This window comes from Triplophysa dalaica, chromosome 22, assembly GCF_015846415.1.
Source record: "Triplophysa dalaica isolate WHDGS20190420 chromosome 22, ASM1584641v1, whole genome shotgun sequence".
In the NCBI taxonomy this organism is placed as follows: Eukaryota; Metazoa; Chordata; class Actinopteri; order Cypriniformes; family Nemacheilidae; genus Triplophysa; species Triplophysa dalaica.
Genome location: NC_079563.1, coordinates 11,410,473 through 11,431,394, shown reverse-complemented (window position 1 = coordinate 11,431,394; position 20,922 = coordinate 11,410,473). Strand labels below are relative to the sequence as shown.

The 20,922-nt window shown below is 36.7% G+C and overlaps 1 protein-coding gene across 1 annotated transcript; it reads left to right on the top strand.

The window, feature by feature from the left end:
- The first annotated feature begins 1,954 nt into the window (after positions 1–1,954).
- Positions 1,955–20,710, top strand: postna (periostin, osteoblast specific factor a). The gene is made up of 26 exons (XM_056737170.1): positions 1,955–2,106; positions 3,138–3,236; positions 6,671–6,735; positions 7,217–7,374; positions 7,588–7,752; positions 7,834–7,980; positions 8,076–8,217; positions 9,809–10,021; positions 10,152–10,286; positions 10,682–10,830; positions 11,080–11,216; positions 11,935–12,065; positions 12,184–12,314; positions 13,891–13,993; positions 14,144–14,211; positions 14,344–14,389; positions 14,508–14,543; positions 15,803–16,237; positions 16,317–16,382; positions 16,721–16,813; positions 17,493–17,552; positions 17,650–17,703; positions 17,797–17,856; positions 18,357–18,443; positions 18,519–18,560; positions 20,112–20,710. Exons 1-26 carry the CDS (start codon positions 1,988–1,990, stop codon positions 20,165–20,167), a joined length of 2,997 nt encoding a protein of 998 aa, XP_056593148.1. The 5' UTR covers positions 1,955–1,987; the 3' UTR covers positions 20,168–20,710.
- Positions 20,711–20,922: the final 212 nt, after the last annotated feature.

Genomic DNA, 20,922 nt, shown 5'->3' with positions numbered 1-20,922 from the left:
ACAATATTATTATGATACAAAATTGCAGTTCATTATTTACCTAAAGGTCTGCGCAGTGCTGCATGAAAAGTTCCAACACTGATTCTGAAATGAAGCATCTTTTGCGATAAACGTGACCGGGGGTATAACCGTGTCAAGATGGCGACGCAACACACCTGACGATCTTAGCACGATTGACATTAGGCCGATGATGTTGTTTAAATCGGATTACACCGTCAACACTTTATTAGCATTTGCTTCAAATGGTCTCGTTTTATAATTCACAGTATAAAGCATCTTACCAGTGCGGGTTGATGCAATGTCTTTAACGTTTGAGGCTACTCTTATACATGCTGTCAACACAGAATTTTATAGCATTATATATCCATAATGATAAAGCCTACAGTGGCTTTGTAAATAATTTTTTTAACATAAAAGCAAAACATACCCTATGCGCATATTCTTTCTAGATTATTTTCTATAGGCAGAGTTACAAACTTTGCTGTATTTTTTGGTGTAAAACTTTAAAAGAGTGTACACCGCCATCTTGCGCCGAGTAAGAGGCTTGAACGCACATGAAGGCCTTAACAAGAACAAGGGGGCAACTGTAATGCGGTTGTTACAAAGCGTGTGTAGCCTAAATATTGTAATATAATACACATTAATATTATACAGTATTTATGTTATATTATAATATTGTAACTGACTAACAACTGCTATCTACTATTTTAATGGATCTTAAAGGGACAGTTCATCCAACAATGAAAATTCTTTCATCATTTACTCACCCTCAAGTTGTTCCAAATAAGTATCTTTGTTCCAATGAACACATGGAAAGATATTTGGAAGAATGATTGTAAACAAACATTTCTTGTTCACCATTGACTACAGTAGGAAAAATTACAAAGGTAGTCAAAGTGCCCCAGAACTGTTTGCTTTTCTACATTCTTCAAAATATCTTATTTTAACAGATCAAAGAAATGTATACAGATTTGGAACATCTTGAGGGTAAGTAAATAAAATGTAGAATTAAACATTTTTGGTGAACTGTCCCTTTAATTTAATATGCAACTGTTGTGCTGTAACAAGCTATAAATATCTTAACTTTAATGCTTTTTTGTCTTATTTTAAAATCATCCTAATGACCCCTTGGACGTTTGAAGCCCCCAGCTGAGAATTACAGGTTTGAAATAAAGCATGGGTTCAGCCCCTGAAATTACCCTGATGTACTGCTAAAGCTCCACCACTAGAGGTAGATGTACACACAGGGTCAAATCAGACATACACTAAAAACAGCTCTTAAACTCTCTTAATGCCTTCTGCCATTATTATTCCCGTCCTCCTTTGACATTCACGCCCCCCCCAGCACCTTCCCATGCCAGAGAGTTTGAGATAAACACAGATGAGATTCGTGAGAGATTTAAAGCTTTCCCATTTGGCTTTAGCTTGTCCAACTGGTTGCCTGAGGCCTAATCCATGAGCTCTGCCGAACCCAATAAATCCAGAGGTGGACAGTAGCCCAGTGATCAAGTAACTGGATGAAGATGTAACAGTTACAGTGCTGCTGGAACATCATCCTTTCATCTGATATGCTTCAATAGCATTTTGCAGTATTTGGATAATGAACATCCTGTGGAAAGTGTTACAATTTGTGTCTCATTTGGCAAATTGGGTCAGTTATGTGTGAATTCAGCATAAATGTGTACATTGTGTAATTCAAAAAGGTATAAAATGCATTAGTTCAGAATGTAAGATGTCCAAGAGCTTTTGTTTATCTTCTTGCCGTTTCTTAAAGGGGTAAATTCTTATTAGGCGTGCAGGGATCCCACGGAGGAGGCGGTTCAATGTGAAACAGGTTGATTCTCTATGTGTATTAATCGTACGTATGTCATTGTGTGTTTGAGACAGAGAAAAAAAGGGGAGGGGTGCTATAAAGGCTGGATCCCTGCAGTTCGCTCCCATTCCTTCATTTTTTTCAGTGGGCTTGATCTGCAGGAGACACTCCAATATGATACTTCTGTTTACAGCTGCATTTACCATCCTGGCACTCTCCTCCCTGGACCAGGTGGATTGTTCAGCGTATGACAAGATAGTCACACACAGTCGCATCAGGGCTAAGAATGAAGGGTAAGAGAAGATGATTCATTTAAAGGTTCACCTTTAATGGGAAAATCTGGGGAAAGATGGGAAGGGAACCAGCTGAATGTGCTAAGAATTCCTAATGGCACTCAATGTGAATTTGCATGCAGTGGGTCAAAAAGTGACAGGCCACAATTTGAAATTAAAACCTGGAAAAATAAAGTTTAATGTTTAAAAAAAAATAAGAAATAGTAAAGAGTAATATTTACAGGTGCACATTATTCACAAGGCACTGGACTAATGTGTTAATTTGTGACCATATCAATGCCTTTGTATGAAATGTCCAGTTTTATGAGATACACTTTGCTCTTTGGAATGTTCTGAAATGCAAAGATTGAAATGATAACGAAAACGTATTAATTAAGAATGAGTTTGATTATAAGACCAATTGCTGATTACTTTTTCCCGATTTTCACAGACAAGGTCACATTATAGGTTGAAGGAAAGCTGTTCTATATTAGAAATACGCAAAAGCCATCCCAATTTGTATCTTCAAAATTATAGAAATCATTTGAAGTGTTCATTTCCAAAAAGAGCTTCTTTAGTTTAAAAAATCATATTTTTAATTATGTTATCATGTTTTTATTGTGTTTTATTGTATCAGTTTGCTGTAATTTTTTGTTATTATGGCATCCAGGCAATCCAGACAAACAAACTGCAGTTTTATTGATATTAATTGGGATGCCCAATAAAAAAACATGATCTCTTTTTGGAAATAAACTCTTAATTTATTTGACCATTATATATGTCTTTTTAAAATGAAGCCGTTGTATTTTATGTCAAAATCAAGGTTTTTCTAAAACTGTCAAATATAAATTACAAAAACATAAAAAATATTCTTATAAAAAGTGACTAAATATCATAGAAATAACTACAAAGGTTTTGTTTTTTATGTTCATGCAGTTCCTTTAAGCAAGTTGTTAGGACTATAATTATCTGCCTAATTGAACACGCCTTAGGTGTGTAAGTCTGTCTGCAAGTAAGCCGTTATCAACACCCCTTTCTCTACTCTTTTCCAGGCTCAACGTGTGCGCTTTACAACAGGTCATGGGGACCAAAAAAAAGTACTTCAGCACATGCAGAAACTGGTACAAGAAATCCATCTGCGGCAAGAAGGCGTAGGTCACCCTTTGCATTTCTTTCTAAACCGAAGTTCAGGGGTCAGTAAGTGCCTGTGGTTCAAGGTGAAGTCGGGCCAAAGATTACACATACATCGATTAGTCTCTTTTGTTTGGTGTAGGGTGTGTTCAAGCAGGTGTCTCTCGGGAACATTTAAAACCACTCATACGTTGGCTGATGGTTCTCTTTAGATCAGTTTTTTTTAGATTATATTTACATTTCTTAGACTTTCATCTTTTAGTAGAAAAAGCAACACTCTACATTTTGGTAATTTAATAGGTTGAATTCTCTGGAAATCACCGGTTTATCAATGAAAATGAAAATACTTTCGCACAAGATGCTTGTACATACAAAACCTTACTGCATTGTGGGGCATTTCCCAGCGGGATGACATGCCAAGTGCATCCAACTGTGCTTGTTTTTGCCAAATAAAGCACATGAATATGGCTCGATGTGTGTATTGGCTCCAGTCTCTTTAAATGTCTTTTTTTCATGTTTTAGCACACAGTAGAATGACGTAAGGTTGTTTCTGAGCTGTGTCAGTTTGTGATGTGTTTTAGGCCTTGGGGACCGCTGACTAGAAATTGGCAGATAAAGTGTTCAAGCTCGACTCAGCCTTTCCGTTGGCAGAAACTATGAGTGTAGAAAGAGTAAAAACTCTGCCCTCAGGAGATGTCTATGTGTTGTTGCTAATACTTGTTCTGCACAACGTCTGATATCAGTTTTTCAAGCTTTTTTGATTTCATGCCCCTTTTCGATATATTGTTGCAGTGTCATATTTTTTCAATGTTGAAGACAATGAAAAAGTTCTCGGTTTTCACCATCTAATCATTTAGGTTCTTTTTTCACATTGAATCCAGATTGCTCTGAAATACGTTTGATCCTGGGGGTAAACTGGGCATTTCACAAAATAGGCATTTCAAATTGACTTTAAAGGTCCAACGTGTAAGCTTTTTGGAGGATCTACCTAAACGCAATATAATATGCTATTACAAATGTTGTGAATGATTTTATAACCTTAGAATTAACTATTTCTATCTATACAAACACCGTGGGTCCACTTAAGGAATTCGCCATGTTGTTTCTACAGTGGCCCTAAACGGACAAACTGCTCTTTCGTAAATATGTTTTTGCTTCGGCAAAGCGAAAACAAGACAACATCTTAGTTCTGTGGCAGCCAACAGTGCTTCAAGGGAGGGGTGGAATGAGCTGATTGTTGCCGTTTGTAACCTTTACATAGTAAAGGTTTAGATAGTACTTGTGAGTTTGAATGTATATATTCACGCTTTTTATGTGAATGGACATGTTTATTCATGTAGAAGCATGTTCAGGGACCTAAAGGACTTTGTCATGTCAAACTTCTAACATACACTGATATGTAGAAAAGAGTCGGACTCTCTTTTACTGATTCTGTATGCGAAGGTTAGTGCTTATATTTGTGGTTTCGCAACTGTCTGACCTCTACGTTAGATATGATCCTCATTGGGTAATGATGTGTCGGGTTTCTTGTCTGTGTCTGAATGTGTCGTGTGTGAAACACTCCATCATTACACATATCTATGTACATTCCCATAGGTAATCTGTTCTCTTGTGCTCGTCACCCTTAGTTCACCACCCTCATTAAACACTAAAAAGAATAAATATGCATTCTTCAGCCCCTGCATTTCCATGTGAGATTTGACACCTCAGTTGTCACATTTTTCTTTGCCCACAAAAGTGCTTTATTCTGCAGGATCTGTTCAACTGCCCTTGCCAACTTCTCTGGTCACTTGAGGAAACATGTGAAAGCCCTTTTCAGCTTTTGTCTGCCGGGAGGTCGATTCAATGATAAAGCAAACAAAAATCTCCCCTGCTGAGATGTGCACTGCCCGGAGTCTCTATCGGTTCACCTCGACTTCATTTTGGGCAGGATTAGGCCCAAAGCTGCCCATCTTGGTGTGCCGGCCACACAGGGGAAAGTTTGAGTCAGCCTGCCTGCCTGTGGGACTTTCCCAGGGGTCGTTGCTAGCTTCCTTCCTTTACTGGATTTGGGAACAGCTGCAATGTCTGTCACTTAACCCTTGAAATGATGAAAGATATAGACAGAGAGAGAGAACATGTAATCTATGCTTTCTTTGAGCTGTAGCCTATTTGACAAATAGCAGAGCTTGATGGTGTGTTCATTTACAGAACAACAGGCCTTTCACTAAAACCAGTGGGGAAATATATTTGATACAGACAGACACAGCTGTTAGAAAGACTTGTCTCAGAATTTATCAGAACAACACTGCAGATTAGTTAAACTAGACCATAAGTTTGGAAGAATGTTTTTTATGTATTGTTGATTTTTATGTTTTGTATTTCTAGCTAGAGTAAAGTATTACATTTACATTTGTGTCTTTTAGACGTTAAATTTAGATCTTCTGATCCCCATATATTATTCCTAAAGATCTAAACTACATGCAGATTTTAACATGGTCTGCACATTTTTATATCAAACTCACATCTGAGACAAAGACCTTCATAATATATCCTTAAATACAGTAATGAAACTTTACCCTAATCCATTCCATAAACTGAATGCTTGAGATCATCCACTGAATACCAGCAGAATATAGTTTGTGTTGAATGTTGATGACATCATCAGTCTGTCAATCATCAGGCTGTCAGAAGAGCTCTGAGGCAGGTGACCTAACACGTTTGAGACAGAAGACTGTTTTTATTGTGTGAGGACTGGTTCAGATTTGGGTCATTTTTTGTGGGCTTACGCATGAGGTAATATTTTGTGACCTGATGTTTAATAAAGTGCAAATGTTTTTCAGGAGAGCCTGTTTTGAAATGTGTTCAGAAAAAGTGTTTTGCTATATTTTGAAGTTTTACATTCGCAGTCATGAGTATTTAGTTTGGAATGTTGGAAAATTTACCAGCATTATTTTTTGGGAAAAAAATTCAAAGTAGATGGAGACAACAGTTCAAAGATGAACTAACATTTTTTATATGAGAAAAATTGGCATTTTAAAGATACTTCACACAGAAACAATTGTGTGATCACAATTACAGTGTTGTTCTCCCAAAAAAAGTCAATTCTGTCTTCCTTTACTTAAGTTGTATCTGTAAAAATGTTATTGTTCTGCTGAACACAAATCAAAATGGACGAATGTTTGGTACCCAAACAGTTCTGGGCCACTATTGGCTGTCATAGTAGGAATGCTATGATAGTCAATGGTGACCCAGAGCCATTTGGTTTTGCACATTCTTCAAGATGTATTTATTTGTGTTCAACAGAATAAAGAAATGTATGCAGATTTGAGAGTGAGTAAATGATGACAGAATTATCATTTTTGGGTGAACTATACCTTTAATTTAACATCACCATTTGAGTATGATGTACAGTAAATATGAAGTATTCATTCTCAGTTGTAATACTTGTACTCTTTCTGTTTTGTTTATGCAGTATGGTTTTATATGAATGCTGCCCTGGTTATATGAAGCTAGACGGAAAGCGTGGGTGCCCAGCAGGTTTGTTTCTTATTCATACTTTAAATATGGGAAAGTGTAATTGTTATGCTAGCAAACTACTAGATTATAACATAACATTGTTAAAATTGTTTGGCAATATACTGTAGTTAATGTGCTTTGAGGTTGACTTTTGGGTCATGCTTTATTATTTCACCTAATTCATTGACTAGGTTTTCGTGAAGAAGACATTAGCTTTGGGAAAATCACAATAGTAGTTACTTTCCTACATCCTTCAAAATATCTTCTTTTGTGTTTTACATTTATGGTGCTCAACTGTTTGGTTACAAGCATCCTTTCAAATATCTTCAGAACAAAGAAACGTATACAGATTTAGAACAACTTGAGAATGTGTAAATGAAGACATCATTTTCATGTTTGGGTAAACTGTTCCTTGAATATGTAAAATCTTAGTATTGTATTTTTGTAAATGTTAGGCGCTATACACAACTTAATGCGTATTTTCTGGGGTGTATTTTGTCAGTGACCCCCATTGACACAGTTTATGGGACTCTGGATCTGGTCGATGCCAAGCTCACCAAGCAGTACTCGGAGAAGTCCGAAGTGAAGGAAGAAATCGAGGCTGATGGTACCTACACGATGTTCGCACCCAGCGATGATGCCTGGGAAACGTTAGATCCAGTGAGTCTACATTCTAACTATCACTTCTTTGACCAAGAGTATTTACATGCTGCGTTTATATGAGGGATTATGTGTTATTTCCAAGCCAACTGAAACCCAAATTGACCTTAAAAAAGTAAATAACGAGAGGAATATATCAACATGCAGTCTTTTATGTTAACTCTCAACCCTAGTGTTATGCTCTTATACTGTCATCCTCTTTCAAATATGCAGGTTTTGAAAGCTCCTTTGTTGGGCAATGGAGCCATTGAACTTTACAACACTCTCCACCATCACATGGTCAACAAACGACTTCTCACCAAAGACCTGAAGAATGATATGACCATAGAGTCCATGTACAACAATCAAGGGCTCCTTATCAATCACTACTCCAATGGAGTATGTACCTTTTCTACACTCTGAATCTTTAAAAGGTGTTTGAATGTTTGATAAAGTCAATAAATTGGGTTGTTTCAATAGGTAGTCACTGTGAATTGTGCCAGGATCATTCACGGCAACCAAGTGGCCACTAACGGAGTCGTGCACGTCATCGATCGGGTCATTAGCATCGTGGAACAATCGATAAAGGATGTGATCGAAAACAATGATGAGCTTACTTCACTGAACGTTTGTTCTTTAGTTTTGTAAAGAAAATGCTTTCCTGTAGCTTGCAAAACGAAATGTTATTCAATGCAAGTCTCTTTTGTTTTTAACTTGTTTAGACAGCTGCCTTGGCATCGGGTCTGCTGGACCAACTGGGTGAGCCTGGACACTACACATTGTTTGCTCCAACCAATAAAGCTTTTGAGAAGCTAGACAGAGAGGTGCTGGAGAGACTGTTGGGTGACAAAAGCTTGCTTCAGGGTAAGCGTATTCTTAATGTGTATCAATCATACCACCAAAAAAAAAAAAAAGAGAAAATAAAATCAATTGAGGGGTTTTGTTTTGAGGGGTAGCTGTCTTGCTAAAAGAGAGAACATAATGACCTTTAAAGGTTTGTAATACTAGTAATCTCAGGTTTTGAATAAACGCCGCAAATGCTGTCCAGTTCAAGCCGGGTCACATTCTCAGACAGTAGGCAAACAGCAGACCTAACCGCAGTCACAGGGATCCAGAGTCAAGTTCCCGGTGGTAAATGCTTAGATGTTGAATAATGCTTTATCAGGTTCTGCTGAACAAAAGCGTTTTGGACTCGTGGTCGATTAAATATAGGCCTATGTCGTAAGACACGAAAGTATGTGGCTTTACTCAATATAACCACAGTATCAATCTGAGACCAAATATTGGCTACTAAGGTGGTTTTATTGAACATAGTAGGTAAAGTCTATGTGACCTTTGATATGACTGAGCTTAGAAGGTAAAAAGGTGTTATTAAAATAACTAAATTAGGCTTTTTTACCCTTGATCTGATTTCGTTATTTTAGGAATTGGGTGGCTATAGGTTTTTGTTCAAAAGGAATTAATACAAGAGTTTTGCTTTGCTGATCTCATTTGGATTTTTTACATTTTGGTCTTTTAGTTTGTAGCATATATTTTTTTTAAATTTGCACCTAATTTGTAAGCACTGCCTGGCTCTCCGCTCTTTGAAATATTGAAGGGGCGTTCGGAACACAACGTTTGGATTTATGACCAATTATTATGATGCTCTCCAATATTTGATGCATTACAGATGTATTTATGTCAACAAACCTCTTAAACCAAAATCCCCATTTTTGATCATTTACTCGACCTTGTATCATTCAAAATCTGCATGACAAAAAAAGATATTTTAAAGAAACAACATTGGCCCCCGTTAACTTCGGTTGTATTGCCAAAGAACCACTGAGATATTTCTCAAAATATCTTCTCTTGCGTTCCACAAAAGATAACTCATTTGTAGGTTTTTAAACGACTCAAGGGTGAATAAATGAGATTTGAATGAAAAAAAATCCTTATTTTTGCAATATGTACACTAATCGTGTTAAGAAAGTGTTTGGATTTTGGTTTGCTGAAAATTTTGAAGGCATCAGAATGCAAATACACACTTAAAAGCACATTTGTTTGGAAAGCGAAATCACAGTTGTGATGATGTAATAGTTCACTCTTCACCAGATTTCCTCCAGACAGGAAGAACTGGGCGGATTTCTCATTGGTCAGCAGCAGCTACTGTGCTGATGACTGTCGAGGTCAGGTCTTAGCTTCAGACGTCACACCCACAGACCGGACGTCTAATGCATAAAGCATACAGTTTTGAAGCTCTGATGTGATTGCAGGATCACCAGGAGATGTTTGTGTAGAGATCTTAAATAGTCCACCAGGAAACAGCCTGGACTGGTTGCTTTACATGTCATTCAGACTGACTCTTTGGCGGTCATTGGCCAGTGGAAGACATTTCAAAACACAGTTACTAAACAGTGTATCAGTCAATCTGCATCTAACTCTTTGTTCACGTTTGTAATTTGCTTTTTTCTTCAAGTGCTTTTGAAGTACCACACCCTGAACTCAGTCCAGTGCTCAGAGGCCATTATGGCGGGCTCCATCTACGAGACCCTTGAGGGTAGTAACATTGAGATCGGGTGTGATGGCGAGAGCCTCACAGTCAACGGGATCAAGATGGTTCTAAAGAAGGACATCGTCACCAGAAATGGTGTCATTCATCTGATAGACCAGGTTCTTATGCCTGACTCAGGTGAGTTTCGACCTCTTTTCCGTTCAACCTTTAGGATTTGTTAAATAAATCAATGCAATAAAAATACATTAAGAAGTGACCAAATATACAGTACATCAATTTTGCATCACGTCTTTGGTTTTTCTCACAGCCAAGCAGGTGATTGAGCTCATTGGCACATCTCAAAGCTTCTTCAAGGACATGGTGTCGGAACTTGGCCTTTTTGCCGCCATGCAGGCTAAAACTGAATATACAGTTCTCGCACCGCTCAACGGCGCCTTCACTGGTGAGTTTAGACACAAAAATCTGACGGATTGTGTGTAGAGATTATGGAACGTTCGGTAGGGTTCTGTTTTTCTTCTTTTCGGTCCATGAATAAACTTAATGATATGATATATTGTTGTTGGTTTGTTTTTTAGCTTTGGTTATGGGTCATATAATTCTGGGAAGGGGTATTTCCAGGAGACGTCTTGTATGTTCAGGCATTTAAGCTAAATAGTTATGGAAGCAATTGTTTTTATTGGACTAATACAAATTTGTGCGTCATCATTTTTCTCCTGCGAACACCCAAAGTTCTTGAGAAAACTTAAGAAATGGCCGACTGTGGTTTGTAATTTTTTGTGATCTATCTATTTAAAGTCACATTGTAGGGTAATGACATCTTGTTAATCTGTCATGCAGAAGAGGTGATGTCCATGGACGAGCGTCTCTTAAAGATTATCCTGGAAAACCACATCCTGAAATTCAAGATTTCTCTGAGCGAGCTTTACAACGGCCAGTTGCTTGAGACCATAGGAGGAAAACTACTGAGAGTCTTCATTTATCGCACGGTGAGAAACAAAGCCTTTGAAATAGGCAAGATTGTAAACCTGCAAGCAGTTATTGTGTAAATTGAACTACCCACCTAAAAAACCGTTTAATATGCAACAGGCTTTAGCAGTTGAGTTTTATACTCTTGTTTATTGTCAGGTATGTTTGTAAACCTGTAGTTTCTACTGACTCAATAAACTCTTTCTCAGCGGACTGCAAATGGTCCAAAAGAAAACTCTCATGACATGTTTATTTTCCATGTGTATCAGGCTGTGTGTATTGAGAACGCGTGTATGGTGAGGGGCAGCAAGGAGGGCAGTAATGGAGCCCTGTTTCTCATGAGGTCTCTGATCCATCCACCCCAGACAACCATCTATGACCTGCTTTTAAAAGACGGACGCTTCAAGTGAGATTATCTACACGTTTAATGTGCCTGATTTATTAAAATAAACCTGACTATAACATTCGTTTGAATGTGGTTTAACTTTTACAGTGGATGCAAAGCAGATCTGTCTTCATATTCGTAAACATTTAGATTGATCACACATTCTATATCTGAAATTAGTTCATTTTGTTTCACAGATCATTTTTGATTGTTTTTTTTAAATACTTATTTACTTTTATTATTAAAATGATACGTCTGTTTGAAGGTCCCATTAACTTACAATAAAATAGTAACTAACAGCTATGACATCATCATAATATTTTTATGAATAGTCTTTCTGACATCTGTTCATTTGCTAAATTAGGATTGTGTTTTTTTTCTTGCAAGTGCTTTCAACAATTAATCGCAATAAATCACATCCAAAATAAAAGTTTGTGTTTACATAATAATATATGTCGCCAATGTCGGTGCATTTTTATTTTGTATTTATAAACAAAAAATATTTGCATTTATATATTATTATTAGTTATATATAGTTTATATATAGAAATGTATTTATTTTTGTGTCTTTTTAATACATTCATGAATGTGTATGCGCGTATAAATACAAACAAAAATGCAAAGTGCACAGACATACTATATTATTATGTAAACACAAACTTTTATTCTGGATAGCTAATTTGCTAAAATTGTCATTTCCATCAATTGATGCAAATAAACCCATTCTTGTCCCTTCTAGAATCTTCCTGACTCTGATGGAGAGCGCCAAACTGACAGATCTATTGAAACAGGAGGGATCATACACTGTCTTTGCGCCCATCGATGAAGCCTTTAGAGGCCTGTCAGAAGCAGACCTCAATCTTCTGAAGAGTAATCCTATCTTTCAACACTCCGCATAAAGTCAACTTTGGCATTTTTATTAATCCTACAGTATTTGCAACTCGAATGTCAGAGGCGAAGAGTAAAACTGTGACTTGCCTGTTGACAGGTGATGTCAACACCCTGACGACAATCCTGCTTTACCATTTTAGCAAAGGTGTCTTTATTAATGGAGGGCTGGAAGGTGGAGTGACTAACCTTCTCAAAACCATGCAGGGTAACAACCTTCAAGTGCTGTCTGTAAGTACAATATTATTTTTAGACGAATCAGTCACTTGTATTATTCTCATTTGTAGGTCACTTTCGATAAAGCCTCGGCTACATAAATATTAAAGTATATTCTTAGTATATTTCAGTTGCCAAAAGTATTTCTACACCATATGTCAAGGAAGATGTTTTACTGTGAAAACATGGGTTTAAGCACTAACAAATTTGTTAAAACACTATGTTGTGTTACTTTTAAGATTACTCATAATTACCAGTGACAGGATTACAGTCGGGAGGTCTTTGCACTCTGTGATCAAACTGTTACTGTGAAACTATGTAGATAGTGACTTTTAAATCTGAGCCAACACTAATATTTTGCTTGAAAAAGAGAGGAAGGGCCTGACATGCTCTTATCAGTACACAATGCAATTAGACATAGCACATGTTTCCTGCGGTTTTTGACAAATTCAGTCCATTCCATTTTCTACCGCTTATCCGAACTACCTCGGGTCACGGGGGAGCCTGTGCCTATCTCAAGATTCATCGGGCATCAAGGCAGGATACACCCTGGATGGAGTGCCAACCCATCTCAGGGCACACACACTCACTCATTCACTCACGCACTCACACCCTACGCAAATTCAGTCCATTCACCTAAATATTTCATACGAGGAAACCACGACAGGAGTATACTTTTCCTACAGTATATCATCTTATTGAGGAAAACGAAGTGCTCTTTGTATATTTATGTGTGTATGTAGGTTAACGGTCTGTGGGTCAAGGGCATACATGTATATTTATTTCTGTGTCTGTGTGTAATTGCTAGGGTGATAAGGTCATAACTTCCAGACAGTTTGCAGCCATCACTCAAAATCAGAATGGCGTCCACCCACTAATAGTTTTCTCACTGTCCCAAGACTTCCTTTACCAAACACACACATCTTTACTGTAACACTGTGTCTACACCGGAACACAATTTGTTCTAATATTGTCACACAACACCGCGCCTCGTCTGGTGTGGAAAAAATTGAACGTTCTACAAAATCAGGGTTGCCAGATCTTCTAGCAAAATCCCCCGCAATGACCCTAGTCCAAATATCAAACTCAAAATAGGTCACTCTCGTCAATAGAAACATATATTTAACTTTTGTATATTTTTATGCATTAAGCATACACTTAAAGGTTGTCAAATTAGGGCACATTATAGTGTATTAATATGAAGAAATATTCCCTTTTCATTTTTTAAAAGCTTATATCCAAAGCAACTCAGAGTACATTCAAGTTATACATCTTATAAGTATGTTATGTGTTTTTTGAAAATCACTGTATAGTATTAATCATAAATTCACCTTAATTGTATCTTACTTTAAGATTGACAGATGTAACCCGCAGATTAAAAACAACCCGAGGCGACAATTTAAAAGTAGTCAAATTCTGTGTAAAAAATGCTGACCAGCCCTGAAAAGTCAAAAATCGTTTAAAGAGGACACCTTCAGATTTAAAATGTCAATTATTTTCTATGATCATACCCCAACAGGCTCCTAATGAAATAATTTATTATGAAAAGAAATTTTAAATTTTAAAAAATGAACACCTTTCTTATACCCAGATTAACAACTCCATCCATGTGAACTCAGTGGACGTTCCAGATTTTGATCTCATGGCATCTAATGGAGTGGTTCATGTAGTGAAGACCATATTATATCCTAAAGGTAAATTATTAACAGAGAGCAACATGTTTGAAGTCCAATGTGTAGGTCTTTAATACACAACGTTCCTCCTTCTGCCATTCGTATATAACTGACCTGAGACATAAGCCACATTTCCAAGAGCTAAATAAAGAATTTCAATTCAATTCACAGATCTGCCAGTTGGCCGTGAAGACATATTGATTCTGCTGAACAGACTCATCAAATACATGCAGCTCAAGGTACAACCAGACATATTTCATCTGAAAACTGATCCACTATAGGCCTGTTCCTAAATCATGACTTGTCCCATAGCAACACATTCAATTCCCATTTGTTAGTTTTCCCTTTCTTTTGTTTGATCTGGTTTGTAGTTTGAATCCGGATTCACCTACCAAGAGATTCCACTCACATTCATCAGTAAGTGATTTTCATTCATTTCATTGTTTCTTTACGTTCAGCATGAAATCTTCAGCATGTGTGTGTGGATTTCATTTAAAACTTGTTTTAATACTAAACATTGTGTTTCATCTTCCAGAAAGGACTAAAACCACAACTCATGTCATTGAGAAAGGTACATCACATCACCGAGCCATGATTTTTCTGTTTTTAATCATGTTTCATTCATGTGCTGAACGAAGAACAGTTCCAAACCTCAACATGAGGATTCTTTTTCCCCCTTCTTACACCAATCCATAAGTATTTATTCGATTTCTTGATGCGTTGCTCCTCAGGCAAAGTCCTTATCTGCCAGCCGATCATTCCCATAAGCTTTTGTAGGTATTTGTACAATTACGCATTTCCACTAAACAACAAGGCTGAACTTTACCTAATCTGTTCCTCTGCATACACCGATTCGCCATGAGTCCTCAGAGCAGTGAGAACAGAATAGAGCACATATTGTTTCGCTGGAAAAGATTTTTTGGCAGGAACCGACACTGGCTTCTTCCTCTGGCTGTTGCTGGACAGATAAAGCAGATTAAGAGCCATTAGAGACTCAAAATAGAGCTAAAGGAGATGTTGCCTTTAAACACGGCAGAGACCTAGATGTTGAGGTCTTTAACTATTAGTTCAGGATGGTCAAATTATTCCCTTGTTAAGCAATTTAGGATCATAGAAACCCATTATACAGCCGCGGAAATAAATAAGAGACCATTTCAAATGTATTATTTACTTTTTATAAGTATGTGTTTTGGGAAAAGACATATGCTCATTTTTGTTTTATTCTGTGTGCTACTGACAATTGTTCTTAAATTACAAATAAAAAAAGATACATATTTGCTTAAATGAAAACTGGCCAAAATAACAGAAATTATGCTCTGTATTTTATATACTGCAATGTTGATATTCACTTTTTTAGCAAGACAACAGAAATATTTGAAGAGTTTGGTTCCAAAATGAGATTTAAAAAAAATGTTATCACATTCTTTATTGTTGTCATGTTTTTACTGTGTTTAATTGTGTTTTTAACGTGATTTTAATCTAATTTTGGAACCAAACTCTTCATTTGTACATGTATTTACGAATAGTTTAAAAGTAGTTTTTTTGTGATAACCTTGATTTTAATCAATTTTTACTTCTGCTGTCAGGCTTTCACGTGCTGTTGGGTGACTTTATCTGTGACATTTTATTGCGCTGAGATTAATGTAGCTGGCACCACATGTCCAATGCACACATATATTATGCTGCTATAATACATCAAAAGTAAATGACACGTTTGCGCTCCAAAAAAGAACAAAATATGATACGTTTATGTATCTGGAAGCAAAAATCACTTTATCAGTATAACAGACTAAAACGATGAAAAATGTGTAAATAACGTTTTTCCCTTAGGTCCTGAGATCACGTTGATTGACAAGGAACCATCTGTGACCAAAGTTACCAGAGTCATCGAAAAGAATCCTGGTGGTGCTAATGTGCTGATAGAGGGGGAGACTACAAAAGTGACCAGGGTCATCGAGGGCCAGCTACCGGTTACTACTGTCACCAGAGTCATTGAATCTGGACCTGTAGCTGAACACATTGTAATTGAAGGGGAGCCCAGTATAACCAAACTTACACGAGTGGTTGAAAGAGAACCCAGTATCACCAAAGTTACACGAGTGATTGGAGAAGAACCCAATATCACCAAAGTTACACGAGTGGTTGAAAGAGAGCCCAATATCACCAAAGTTACACGAGTGGTTGAAGGAGAACCTAGTATCACCAAAGTTACAAGGGTGATCGAAGGGAAGCCATCAATTACAAAGGTCACAAGGGTCATTGAAGGTATGACATTGTTTACTATTGTGTTAGTTATAACTTCATTTTGAAAGCTCAGTTGATGATCTTCATTCTTTTTGTTCAGGTCATAGTGCCTCCTCTGATGGTGAACTTGACTCTGATGATGAAATCAAGAAAATCGTGGGTGAAGGTCATTCCTTTTAATAGCTTTATTGTCTTGTGTTGAATATATGTTGTAGATATTTGTTTAGAATTTAATGTGTTATTATACATCTTTAATGTGGTTGTCAGAATGAATATTTGGTTTAGTTGTCAAGAGTTTAAATGTGAGTACAAATTCAACAAGATTACACTATATTATAATTATCAGATTTTTCTGTCAAATTTTCTCAAAAAAAATTATTCAGACTCGCATTCAATTGTAAACTTTAACTTTTTATTTATTTATTTAGTCATTCATTTAATGCAAAAATATTAAAGCAAACCCTTTTTCTCAACCTCTCTTTTATCCTGCCATTTTATTTATAGATGTAGTCAAGATGAGGACATTTTTGGATGGCGAGGTACTAAGTCTCCAGGACGAAGATATCAAAAAAATCTCTGACGCGATCACTGCTGGAGGTAAATTGAAAATGTTTTTTGTTAAATGACTGTGGATAACTACGAATTGCAGCATAATAAAAGTAATAAAAGTTGTTGAGAATATCGATATGAGAACTCAAACATTTGACAATGATTTTTATACATCATTCAGTTATTTTTGCTCAGTTTGTCAAGAAGAGAAAGCCTTAAAAATCTGTGTGTTGTTTTTATGTCATTCAACAAAAGGTTCATGTGAATTAACACGGTGGGATTGTTCTTTCTGTAGCTTCCATAAAGGGTTGATGTTTTTTTTAAGAGCTGATGTGAACTTGGTGATTCATACTTGTTTAGAAATGTTTTGTTTGTTTGACTAATTTCATGCCCATTGTATTGCAATCCCTGGTTACGTAAAGCATTTGTGTGTCTCTTGGTTCTCTGCGTGTGATGTTCCAGCAATAGAACCCTGTTGGTTTTCCCATGGCTCATATGGCTTCCCTCCAGATGTTTTTGTTTTAGGCTTTCACCCCCTGGTTTTGATTCACATTTTGGCAGGACACACTCATGATTTAGAGAGAAGAAAGAATCCTTTTATGTTAAGCAATACAGTTACATTAGGATTTTAGGGTTTCCCATTGACTGAATACAAAACTGAATTGGCTTTGGGTTGGTTTGTGTTTGCACACGTTTATGGGGATCTGTTGTCTCCTTGTTCTTGTAGGTGGAGGAGGCATTACTACTATAACCCGACTAGTCAAACAACAACCTCAGATTGTTAAAGGTTAGAGACCCAACAAACCTGAAAGTGATGAAGCATTTTTAAACGGATGCTTGTTGGCATTACATCATGTTTATTTGTTGTCCTCATGTTCTTGAAGGTGAAGGAGTCACCACCTTTACCAGAGTAATTAAACCACAATCTGAGATTGAAGGTAAAACCTAACACATCACAAAAGAATGATATAATGAGGATCTGCATTTATCATGTGAATCGTAAAACATCTAAATTATCTCTAAATTCAAAGGTGGGGCGGGTCACACTACTTTTACCAGAACAATCAATCCGGAGCCTCAGATTATTGAAGGTAAAACAAATGGCCAAAAATCCTACATCTGACTGGCACCTTAAAACTGCAAAACACAGTAATTCTTTAGAAAACTGCTTGTTTCTAACTTTGTGGGATCATGACAAATGCCTCTGAGCACAGAGCCATTAAGATCCATAAAGAAATGATTTATCGAGAGTAGTTTGATAGAACTTACTGGCCCACTCAAGGACCAGACCACCACCAAGCTCCTTTGGAATGAATTGAAATGGGGAATGCAAGCCAAACTCTATTGCCCAACGTTGGCAACCGACCGACACTTCACTAAATATGGTTGCGTCTAAATGGGATGAAATTCTTGCAGCAGTGTTCTAACATATAATGTAAAGCCTTTTCAAAAGCGTGAAGGCTCAAAAGGAGCTTTATTTTTTAAATTGTATTATTTGTACCATAATCTGCAGACGTGAAACAACATGCACGTCATTATATAATAACTTAATTATTAAGTAGTTACTGATTTTTTTTCTTGATTCTTTTAGGACCAGATTTCTCAAAGATTGAATCTTTCAATGGAAATCAAGGTCTCATTGATGCAGAGTCAGAGAAAATCACCAGAATCATCAAGGGTTTGTCATAGTTCTTAATATCTGTATAATAATACGAATAATACTCAGACTTGACTTCTTTTTTCTATTTTCCAGAGGGTCGTTCAAAAAAGAGAGCTGCCGTAAGACAACCACAACGTATGTAATACATTTCTGTTTTTATATATTGAAGTATATTACTGTTTATATAGAGGGTATAATCGGATGCACATGCCTGGTCTCTGTTTGGTTATAATATAAAAAAGCTAGGTAAATAAATAAGCTTTCAATTGATGAATGGTTTGTTAGGATATGACGTTATTTGGCCGAGATACAACTATTTGCAAGTCCGGACTCTAAGGGTGCAAAAAAAAAATATTGAGAAAATTGCCTTAAAAGATGTGCATCAGAGACACTGTAGCAGGCCGTTGCCAAGAAGAAACTGCTTTGTTTTAATGTTCTCTTTGGCTCACTGCTGTTATGACATTGTGAAGTGTAGATGAACCCGAAATTCAAAGCGATCCCAAACTTGAATGAGTAATTCCCAAAGAGCAGGCGGCAGTGAACGATGTTTGTGGACATTTTCTTTCACAGAGTTTTTATATATTTACAGTAGGAAGTTTTTTCACGCAACATGATCTTTAATTAAAGGGATACTTGAAAATTCTGTCATCATATACCCACCTTCAAGTTGTTTTAAATCTGTATACATTATTTGTTCTGATGAACACAAAGAATGATGTTTTGAAGAATGCTAATAACCAGACTGATTCCATCGATAATCTTGATCCATACAATATATTTATTTGCTATTGCTACATACACTCACCTAAAGGATTATTAGGAACACCATACTAATATTGTGTTTGACCCCCTTTCGCCTTCAGAACTGCCTTAACTCTACGTGGCATTGATTCAACAAGGTGCTGAAAGCATTCTTTAGAAATGTTGGCCCATATTGATAGGATAGCATCTTGCAGTTGATGGAGATTTGTGGGATGCACGAAGCTCCCGTTCCACCACATCCCAAAGATGCTCTATTGGGTTGAGATCTGGTGACTGTGGGGGCCATTTTAGTACAGTGAACTCATTGTCATGTTCAAGAAACCAATTAGAAATGATTCAAGATTTGTGACATGGTGCATTATCCTGCTGGAAGTAGCCATCAGAGGATGGGTACATGGTGGTCATAAAGGGATGGACATGGTCAGAAACAATGCTCAGGTAGGCCGTGGCATTTAAACAATGCCCAATTGGCACTAAGGGGCCTAAAGTGTGCCAAGAAAACATCCCCCACACCATTACACCACCACCATAAATGCATTAATGAGAAATTGAACAGGTGTACCTAATAATCCTTTAGGTGAGTGTATACCTGTGCTACTTGTGACTCTAGTGTTGTGGTCCCGGGTTACACATTTAATTAATATAATTCACATGTATAGTAATATTTTATTGTATATTTATTGTATTAAATTAAACCATAACTATAGTTATTGATTATTTGCGTAGGTCTACCCTCCACATATCTGTTTGTTTATGTTGTTGACACTGAAACTTCTTTATTAATATAGTTAGTTTTTTCAAATATTTCATAAAGGACTTAAACGTTTGTTTGTTTCATATATACAGTATATTTGTATATATCAAATAAAAGTCAATGGTATATTGTCATTAAATAGCCAAATAAATTTATATTTGTGCTTACAGCAGGAGCAAGGAGAAGAATGAGACTGGTTAGGCGTCGCCCCAAACCCCCACAGTGAGGGTGTTGAGACCAACCAAATGGATGCTACAGGATAATGACATGCAGGGTTATAAAACCACAGTGTGTTTGACCAAGAAATACACATTTGTTACAAACCACATACAACATTTACAAATTACAAACCAAAATCTTGGACTTGTGTGATGTACACCCCTTCAACAACACAGATAAGGGGGAATTGAAATGGTGATGGTTTTAAAAAGAGAAATGGTTAGATTTTTATGTTGTTTATATTTTTATTTTAAATACATTCTTTTTGAACCGTGTGAAGAGCCTTTTCATTAAGCTTGTCATGCACATATGATTTTTGGTGCTCGCATTCAAAGACATGAATGCATTTTTATTTGTATGGAATAGCAAAGCTTTGCCTGTTTTTACTGAGTTTTCATAAAGTCATACAGCTTGTGACTTTGTTTTACAGTACGCCTGTTACTCAGTTGGTTACTGATGGAGTTCACTTTTCCCTCAAACTGTCATTTTTCTTCTCGGCTAGACAAGACTGTCTATTTGTACAAATAAAACAAGTTTTTACTTAAAACAACTCACTGTCTCTAGTGATTTTTAACATTTACTTAAAATGTATAGTGTGTCCTTGCACCATTCAATCCATGCAGGAGATTATTGTACATCACAGTTCTCCCTATTTTAATTAAAGCCCTAGGCACTTTTGGAAGAACATTTGGAAGGAGGAAGCTGAACTGCAAATATTAAAAGTCTAGCAGTGGATTATTGGATGTACTAGGATTTGTCTGT